This window comes from Gadus morhua, chromosome 22 (genome assembly GCF_902167405.1).
Source record: "Gadus morhua chromosome 22, gadMor3.0, whole genome shotgun sequence".
Classification (NCBI taxonomy): Eukaryota; Metazoa; Chordata; class Actinopteri; order Gadiformes; family Gadidae; genus Gadus; species Gadus morhua.
Window position 1 is genome coordinate 3,469,170 of NC_044069.1, and position 10,454 is coordinate 3,479,623.

The window sequence follows — 10,454 nt, forward strand, 5'->3', positions numbered from 1 at the left end:
GAGAGAGAGAGAGAGAGAGAGAGAGAGAGAGAGAGAGAGAGAGAGAGAGAGAGAGAGAGAGAGAGAGAGAGAGAGAGATGGGGGGGAGAGAGAGAGAGAGAGAGCGAGAGCGAGAGCGAGAGCGAGAGCGAGAGAGAGAGAGAGCGATAGAGAGAGCGAGAGCGAGAGAGATGGAAAAGACCAGCCAGAGCCCTACACCACCCTACAGCCTACTACACCACCCTACACCGCCCTACACCACCCTACACCACCCTACAGCACCCTACACCGCCCTTCAGCCTACTACACCGCTCTACACCACCCTACAGCCCACTACACCACCCTACACCACCCTACAGCCCACTACACCACCCTACACCACCCTACAGCCCACTACACCACCCTACACCACCCTACACCACCCTACACCACCCTACACCGCCAAACAACACGCTGCACCTCCCTACACCACAATACACCACCCTACACCACCCTACAGCACCCTACACCGCCAAACACCACCCTATAATGCCCTACACCACCCTACAGCCCACTACACCACCCTACACCACCCTACAGCCCACTACACCGCCCTACACACCCTACCGCACCCTACACCGCCCTACACACCCTACACCACCCTACACCGCCCTACACCACCCTACACCGCCCTACACCGCCCTACACCACCCTACACCGCCCTACACCACCCTACACCGCCAAACACCACCCTATAATGCCCTACACCACCCTACACCGCCCTACAGCACCCTACACCACCCTACACCACCCTACACCGCCACACAATAATGCCCTACACCGCCCTACACCACCCTACACCGCCCTACACCACCCTACACTGCCCAACACCACAATACACCACCCTACAGTCCCCTACACCGCCAAACAACACGCTGCACCTCCCTACACCACCCTACACACCCTACACCACCCTACACACCTTACCCCACCCAACACCACCCTACAGCCTACATCACCGCCCTATACCACCCTTCACCACCCTACACGACCCAACAGCACCCTACACCACCCTACAACAACCTACACCACCCCACACCTCCCTCAGCCCTTCATCTGACCAATAGAGTGGATATAAACATATCTATACTCATGGACACATGCCACGGTCGTTAGACCGGGGCATTCGTATGGAAAGCCAAGAAGGCCACAATCCGGACCTAGATTGGCGCGGTAAAAGTGCAAAACCGTACGGAAACCGTACGGTTTCCGTACGGATTCCGTACGGATTCCGTACGGTTTCCGTACGGATTCCGTACGGTTTTGCAAGAATTCCGTACGGAATCCGTACGGAATCCGTACGGTTTCCGTACGGTTTCCGTACGGTTTCCGTACGGATTCCGTACGGATTCCGTACGGTTTCCGTACGGATTCCGTACGGATTCCGTACGGTTTTGAATGACTAATAGCCGCGGCTATTAGTCATTCACTCCGGCTATTAGTTATTCACTCCGGCTATTAGGTATGCAGAACGAGCCCCTCCCCTTCTTTGCTTGACCACTAAGTTTGAAGGCTGTCTAACCAATCAGTGAAGAGAAAGACCAGACTAAAGTAACGCATTGTCGAAACTAGAGCGGCAGTCAGTGCCTCCATGTTTCGCCGTAACATAAGGCTGTGTTGTCTTTACTAGTTTCACTACAATGTAATGACCACCACTAGCTAGTGGAAAATATATTTGTGTCTAGTACAGTGATATATTTGTATATGTTAGGCTATATATTGAGATGGCAGTGTGCGAAATACCCATCATTATTCGGGGATGCCCTCATCCCCAGATTGTTCGCGATATGCAGTAGCCAGCTCGGCCATAACATTACAATATTTCATGGATGCAAGCAAGCCAAGACAATCGATCTATATCTATAGCCTACATGACAACACGCAGACACACACACGCAGACACACACACACACACACACACACACACACACACACACACACACACACACACACACACACACACACACACACACACACACACACACACACACACACACACATTAAGCACACATTAAGCACACTGGTAAAGCAATAGGAGCCTGCATTGGCTGAAGTTGTTGGGATGCACCTTATTTTATAACAGGGAGGGGCAAAGTTGTGCATTACAATGCAAACACGACAATAATTGGCACCGTTCTTGCGCACTCAGAAGAACATGCAGTAGGACCGATCTTGTGACATTATTTAACCATCCATCTACAGCTAATACGATCAGACCGATACATCATCGATCACATAAAAGCCCACAACAAGCCCAACATCACCACGGCAGGTGCGATCTCTCTCGCACATTCACACAATCACTCCAACTTCTCCAACTCCAAGGCAAGGCTGTTTCACTAAGACCACAAACAACCACAACTAACCAGCCTACATATCCACAATAATGCACAACAATCAGTTCTATACATTGCGTCTATCTTCTGTTTGGTGCACATGGCTAATTTGCATAGTTTGCACCGGACTCTCGGCTCCGCTTGTCAAAAAAATGGAACGTATTTGTGAATAAATGCTTTGAATTCTGAATACTGGACTTGGTGAGCTTGAATAGGCTAAATCTAAGTGACCTTTAGTGAGATGGCCTAAAACGGAATACAAATGAATTATTCTAGGACATATAGGCTTTCAGGATCAATTCAGAGGTTCAACTGTTCGTGATTAATTTTGCTTAGCCAGTGAAAGTGACCAGCTGTAGATTCCGCACTGTTAAAAATACTTCACTACAAGTAGGCTATAAGTCCTCCAAATAATTCAGCAGAATTGCATTACTGCCACACGCATAGGCAGCAGTAGTCATTATGCGCTGAAATGGTCCCTGCCAGTGTTTTTCTATTCTGATGTTTGTGGATGAATCTTTCAGCTACAGCTTTGTTACATTTCCTTGCGATGGTTTGCTGGTTTAACTATACAGCAATAAATCAAATGATGCAAGATGATGTGTCCGTTGCGTGGCTGTCATGTGAGAGCCGTATACGCATTTTAAAAACACCTGTAATCAGCGTGACTATGACTTTCCGAGCGGATCATGGGGGGCTCTTCAATCATTTATTTTTCAGGATTTTCTCCCGTCATCCTCCAGTTTATTGCAAACATCTGGAGATAAGTCGGTTTAATTAAATACTCAAGTGAAATACAAGTGTACCTCCAAATTGCACTTATTGTACAGTACTTCGGTAAGGGCATTTACAATCCATCACTAAAGTTTTAATAGAATATTCTGATTCAGCGGATTTAAAATGTATTTGTATAATCTTCACAAATCTTGCAGCAATGCAATGTTAATATATCATCATGGGAAATGAGTATTCTGATTCAGCACATTTACTATTTATTTGTATAATCTTCACAACTCACAGCAATGAAATGTTAATTTATCATCATGGGAAATAGCATATAAACAAGCTTCATAAAAATTCATTTCTAAGCAGTAGGCCTACTACATATTTCTCAACGTAAGCATCATGACCATAAGCTATCCCAACGTTTCACACCTTTCACACAGTAGGGCAGCATTAGTCATACATGATTAACAACACATCAAATAAACGTTATTGAGGGATAACAGTGAATAAAACATCTGCGTCTTGGGTAAAGATGGGCTATGCTTAATGTGAGGAGCAGAGCCCGATTGGAAGGAAGCCCATTCAGGACGAATTTTACCCGGAGAAGGCAGCTTCCAGGCAGATGAAGATGGGGGGGCTCTACTTCTTATTACCACAACAGGAACAGAACGCAGCCAAGCCAATGAATTCAACCAAGTCACTGAGAAGTCTGTCTTTAACATTTGGAAAATACAGTTCAACCATGTAGGACTTTTCTAATTCCCCATTGTACTTTACAGAGATAGAGCACTTTGTTGCAGTCAGACATTTGTTTTTGTTTACCTTTAACATAGTGAGGCTGGAACACAATAGTTTGACCTGGCTTGGTGGAAAGCCCACTCACCACGTCAAGGTGCAGGTCATGAAAAAAGGTGTGTGTGTGTAATTCCCTATGCAGTGCTGTATTTACAGGTATGCCTAGGTTCACAAATCAAATAGTAAATATTTTTTTACTTCTTATTACCACAACAGGAACAGAACGCAGCCATTCAGCCAAGTCACTGAGAAGTCTGTCTTTAACATTTGGAAAATACAGTTCAACCATGTAGGACTTTTCTAATTCCCCACTGTACTTTACAGAGATAGAGCACTTTGTTGCAGTCAGACATTTGTTTTTGTTTACCATTAACATAGTGAGGCTGGAACACAATTTGACCTGGCTTGGTGGAAAGCCCACTCACCACGTCAAGGTGCAGGTCATGAGTGGGAAAATAGGTGTGTGTGTGTGTGTCTGTGGGGGCACTTCAAGCGTCCTTCCCTGTGTGTGTGTGTGTGTGGGGGCACTCAAAGCGTCCTTCCACGGGGGGGAACAATTACAATGAGACAGTGTCTCATTGTAATGCCAGAAGAGACACAACCTCACGGATGAGGTCCAGTCCAAGGTCTCCTCTAGGACCAGCAAGAGGGTCAAAGGTGCTGTTTAGCTGCTCCAAAACAGCATCCCCAATGAGGTACTGATTTGAAGGTACGGTGACCCTCTCAGGCCAGTGCACCTCTCCTGCACCAGCACCGCCCTCTCTTGCTGGGTCTTCCCCTTCTCCTTCCTCAGCAGCACCTCCTTCCTCCGCAGCACCTCCTTCCTCAGCAGCACCTCCTTCTCCACCAAATACGGAAAGCATTGCAGTAGTTGTCTGTCCCTGCTGTTCCAGGCAACCTCTGACGAACATCTGCAGTGGAGTAGCATGCCTTTCCGTCCTCAGTCCATGGTTATTCCACTGTTCAATGAAGCCGCAAAGGTCACGGTTAATCCGCGGGAGGTACACGTAGTGCAGTGCCGCCATGTGCATCTCGTTGTCGATGTCCACGATACCTTCGCTCTCCAGGAAGTTGAAGAGTTGATAGTACACGTTGGACATTCCTCGCCACAAATCCCCCCAGAGCCGTTCGATGCGCTGGTTGTGGGTGCTTCTCCCCCGGAGAGCACTACCTCTGTTTGACCCTCTAAAAAGGTTCATCATGAGGCAGACCGAGTTGTTCTCACCTCCGTGGTCAGTCCTGACCCTCGAAGGCACGCCATACTTCGCCACAGCACTCAGGAAGCTCTCCATCACCGTGCTGCTCCGGTTGTTGTCGGAGGCTCGGAGGAACACAACCAACCGGCTGTATCCATCGATGGCCCCATGGATAACAATCCTCCACCTGAAACAGTGAAAATATAATTTATATGAACAATACATAGCCTACGGAGACAAATTAACCACACCTTTAAAGCGAACACCAAAGTCTGGTATGCTAATGTTAATATCTACCTTATCAACTTGTGGTTGCCATCGATGTGCCACAAGGAGTTTGGGCCAGCAACTCTATATGCCCTTCTTTGCAGAGCCTGGGACATTGTTCGCGCTGCAGCTGCTGCAGGGTTCACCCTCAGCATGCTTGAACGCACTCTGCTCCTCTGAACATTAATTTGCTGCGCACGCAGCTGCGCCCTCACAGACTCTGGGCCGATGCGGTCATTCCCAGCCACTGTCTCCCTGATGAGGTCATCCAAGGCAGCATCTGAGCAGGTGGAAAATGTCCCAGCGCGCCTCAGGTTGAACTGCCTATAACATTTGCACATAGAGGTAATGTTAGACCTACGGTATTTCGATGTGCTTTTGCACCTTTAACCAGCCCTCCAGGATGATTACAACAATTGAGACAAGAGGGAACTGCCATTATTGAAACATACCTTAAACGACGGCTCAGTGTACGAACAGAGACACCCAGAATCTGTGCCATCTGTTTCCCAGTGAAACCACAGGTCCTCAAAAAACACAGTTGCTCCTGTGATATTTTTAACTGTGGGGGACCACGACCTCCGGTCCAAATGAGAGGTGCCTGGTAGCCTGAGAAATATAACAGATTGTTGATGTTTACTCACCTGGCTAGCTAGCTACACATGTTTTAAGTTGAAATTTAAAAAAGGGCTTAAGAACTTTTTAAGACGGAATAGTCAGAAAACAAACCATAAACTGAGTAATTTAGGCGTTGATTAATAATCCTATCAGCAGCCCCATGCAAGCATACCTTGTTGTCCCGGAGTGGTAGGCACAGATCTCCGAACTTCAGCTATAATCTCCCGAACATCTCGAATTATAAGATCAGCTGAGGAGATGTCAAGCAGCCTTCCCCGTGACCACACTAGGGTCCTCTCCATGGTTTCCAACCTGAAAGTTTGAAAGGTTTCGTGAAATTAGGAAAAAAATGGTAAGTGTGAAACTGTGAAGCTACCCCACACCTAGTGGTAAGGGCGCATTAATATCTGCCTGAGCGAATTAACACGCAAGCAAATATATATATATAGGGGAATTCAGAACACCCTTTTTTCGTTTTAGGGGGAACAGTAAAGTGGTGGGATCAGTGCAGATAAGCGACAGCATGGAGCTATTATGAGCGACAACTGTCACTAAACGACGCGAGTTTTGCATGGGCAGAATTATTTCATGAATTTTGGTTTGCAATGAACATAGAAAATAATAAACTGCTTGTCACAAAATAAGTTGTTAACATTCATTCTTGGAATCCTAAAGTTCCACCCACGCCAGAAGTGACTGGATAACGATACCCATCTAAGGAACGGTTACTTTATAACTTATTAGGCCCCGTCCACACAAAAAAAAAAAAACGGCCGTGACTTTTTCCAGAAACGCTCTGCTCCATAGGAATATAATATAAAATAAACGCTGGCAGATTAAAAAAAACGCTAGATGTGAACACGGCCTTTAGTGTGGAAGGAGTAGCCTTTAGGCTAAAATTTAAATTCTTGAGCAATGTCCTTTACATGTTGGCTGGAAAATTCCCAAAACCTACCTGGTCAATGTAGATTGGACGTCTACAGCATCTGTTTCAAGCAATCTCATACAGTCATTAAATGTGCTTTTGCACCGCATTATGAACTGTCTTCTAGACATTCTTGAAGAGTTCCACCTGTCAGTCCGATGTCTACGGCTTCAACTCACTCGACTCACGACTCAACTCACGAGAAATAAAATTGGAGCAACTCGTGGACCAATTAGAAGAGCTTATTTTGAGGGGGGGGGGGGCGGATGGTTGGCAACAACCTCACATTATGCATTATTTGAATTCAAATTCGCCAATAGGCTTGCAAGCCAGACCCATGTCAAGTTCATATTATTTGAATTCAAATGCGCCAATAGGCTGGCAAGCCAGACCCACGTCAAGATGTTGAAATTAAATTTACTGCCGCTAGGGGCGACTAACGTGTATAAATACGTTGCGATCTCGGCGGGAGTTTGAGTTGTTCAAAATGCACAGGCGACTCTCTGAAATCCGCAGACAGGTGAACGCAAACTTCGATCGAGCCATGGATCGCAGTACCGAGGAGGCCACAGACGGACTTGTGGATAGGTAATATATATAATAATGATAATACATTTAATTTAGAGGCGCCTTTCAAGACACCCAAGGTCACATATTTCATTTTGATAATAGCATCGCTGTTAACGCGCGCTAGTTGAGCTGATCGGTTGACAATTCCAAAATGCCTTGCATTCGTTTAATAAAGACTTGCTTTCACGGTGTAAACGTGTCATTACTAGTGTGAGAAAAAATTGACTTTAACTGTCGGGCAAGCTAGAACAAATATCAACCAAATATCATTACATTCAGAAATCTCAAAATGCTACACGCAGACAAATAGCCTACAGCAGTGGTTTTCAAACGGTGGGGCGCGCCAGAGTTCTTCAAGGGGGGCGCGACGTGAGAAAAAAATAAACCCGAAAAAAACCTGAAAGTCGATGATTCAAATCATCAGTCGTCGTACTTCAACGTCGCCTTGTCCGGGAAAACGTTTGCCCGCCAACGGTGCTACTTTGACAATTCATTCTCAACCATGGCCGACATAATCACCATTGCATGTCTTTACCTGTTGTGGAAGAGGGAGAGACTTCGGAGAACCCGATGCAGTCTATTCGTAATATTGCAATGACCCCGGAAGAGGCAGTAAATTAAATATTGGTTAGACAGCGATTTATTAGATACCTAATAAACCGTTGGAACGCACAAGACCGGTGTTGTGTCGAGATCTGTTTCCCCGTCGAGATGTGTTTCCCCTAGTCCCAGATAATGACTGTCAGGATGCGTTCCCCCTGTTCTAAATGGTCAAATTGAATGATTTAAGCCTGAAAATCACAGCACTTATCTCTTGTGGGGAAATAAGTCAGCAGTATGAATTTGAAAGATGTGTGAGCATCCTTTCCTATGGAACAGAGGGCCTTTTCGGGTAATTTCGGACGGGGGCGGGGACTAGGGGAAACACATCTCGACGGGGAAACACATCTCGACACAACACCGGTAACCATAGCAGCGCCGGTAAATAAACCCCGCTAAACCCAATCCCTACGAAAGCTCCCCGCGCTTTAGGCCGTGATATTATATATGTAAGGGATAATGTATAGAACGACGGTCATTATCGAGAAAATATCGATTGTGTTTGTGTATGTGTTTGCATATGCATGTGTGTGTGTTTAGGTATGCGTATATATATGTATATGCATCACCCATCTTGATGTTGGTTCTGTTTGTCTTGTTTTTGTCCTTATTTTAACTATAAGCGTCTAAATGCATTAGCACTTTGTAATTATTGTATTTATTGCATTGTTAATTTATCCTGTGTCCTTCAACTGCTGCTGGGCTGTTCTGCAACAAACAAATTTCTCCTACGGGAGATTAATAAAGTATTATCTTATCTTATCTTATCTTATACATATCCCGCAAATTACATTGACAAGTTACCGGACTTGCGGATTGATACTAAAAACGTTGTTAGAGGCAAAAAAAATAATTTGTTATCAAAATGAACACTTTCCTAGGTTTGCACTGTTTCGAAGGGAGGAAGGAGCAGGACCCGCACAAAGCAGCAGGAGGAGAAGACCACGGAGGACACAACTTTTGATAAAGGTCTCCGTCCTTAAGCAGGACATTGCGGTGTACCGCTGTACACAAGGTGAGCAGGGTTGAAGAAGACTTTCCCTGAAAAGAAAAGGGGACGTTTGTTTGATGATTTCATTATTGAACACGTGTACAATTATATTCTACCAAAGAAAGTAGCCACTGAGTATAGTACTACTACTACTAAATAATTGTTCTCATGTTTTTTTTAGAAATCTTAGTCACCTGCACAGTGGTACTGCAGGACACAATGTCCCGCGAGGAGTTCCTGCACGCCCTCAGGGATAAAGTGCCGTACATGCCAGAGGCCTTCGACCTCTGCAGGCTCATTGGCCGTAGATTCATCGTTCTGGTCGATGTCTGCCCGAGAGACCTTCGGGGACGTGGCATGATGGGCCGGTCCAATCTGTACATCCGACCAAAGGTAGATGAACATTAACAAATAAGCACAACAGGTCAAATAAAATAAACATCGACCACTGTACCTGGCATTAACAATTTATTTTACAGGGTGCTGCGGCTGCCATTCCCTCAACCAATGAGGTCCGGCACCCTCTAAATGCACCGGTCTATGTTGACAGTATTCATGTTATAAACTGCTTCAAAACGGTTATTTTCACAATATAAGTGAATACTTTGACTGAGTACTCATTCAAGGTTTGTAGGTGTCTAAGAAGGAAGAGCAAATGTGGAAAAGATAACCACTCTTGCACTAGCAAGAATTTTTTTGAAAACATTAATTCCAAGTCTGTCGTCTGTTCATTGAGAAACTACTTTTTCAGGGTTACCATATAAGATCCCAGGCTCATCTTCAGCCAGCCAGTGGCCTGAAGTTGTTAGCTTTTGTAATAGGGCTTTATTTAGACCGAGCCAGTACAGAATATCTGCATAGGTAAAGAATACTGATGGTCTTCACTTTTCAGGTACCTCTGCCACCTGCTGGCCAACCCCAACCTGCCGGCCCAGAAACCCTGCACACCCTGCCCGGCCCTTCTCTACCTCCCAGCACTTCTCCACCTCCCAGCCGTTCTCCACCTCCCAGCCGTTCTCCACCTCCCAGCCGTTCTCCACCTGACAGCATTTCTCCACCTCCCAGCCGTTCTCCACCTCCCAGCCGTTCTCCACCTCCCAGCCGTTCTCCACCTGACAGCCCTTCTCCACCTCCCAGCCGTTCTCCACCTGACAGCCCTTCTCCACCTCCCAGCCGTTCTCCACCTTCCAGCCCTTCTCCACCTCCCAGCCCAATCCCATCTGCCAATAGTCTGTGAGTAGTGAACCGTGTTTCCCATTAATAACTTAGAGTCTGGTGCCCTGTCAGAATCCCAATTTTTCCCTCCATAATTTAAGAATAAACTGAAATTATCTTTAAACTTGTGACAGTATCAAAATAACTGCATCTTGCCCTGTTGCTTAAGCAAAGCTTATCCAAGTAGGGAAAATGTT

General features: G+C 45.9%; 2 protein-coding genes across 2 annotated transcripts; one reads left to right on the plus strand and one right to left on the minus strand.

Annotated features, from left to right (window-relative positions):
* Window positions 1-4,359: 4,359 nt before the first annotated feature.
* Window positions 4,360-6,753, minus strand: LOC115535449 (uncharacterized). Its single transcript, XM_030346672.1, has 2 exons — window positions 5,369-6,753; window positions 4,360-5,258 (listed from the first exon to the last, which is right to left on the minus strand). The coding sequence occupies exons 1-2, from the start codon at window positions 5,677-5,679 to the stop codon at window positions 4,451-4,453; spliced, it is 1,119 nt and encodes a 372-aa protein (XP_030202532.1). The 5' UTR covers window positions 5,680-6,753; the 3' UTR covers window positions 4,360-4,450.
* A 413-nt stretch (window positions 6,754-7,166) lies between these two features.
* On the plus strand, window positions 7,167-10,363 carry LOC115536037 (uncharacterized). Its single transcript, XM_030347693.1, has 5 exons — window positions 7,167-7,469; window positions 8,933-9,066; window positions 9,224-9,435; window positions 9,935-10,109; window positions 10,359-10,363. The coding sequence occupies exons 1-5, from the start codon at window positions 7,369-7,371 to the stop codon at window positions 10,361-10,363; spliced, it is 627 nt and encodes a 208-aa protein (XP_030203553.1). The 5' UTR covers window positions 7,167-7,368.
* The last annotated feature ends 91 nt before the right edge of the window (window positions 10,364-10,454 follow it).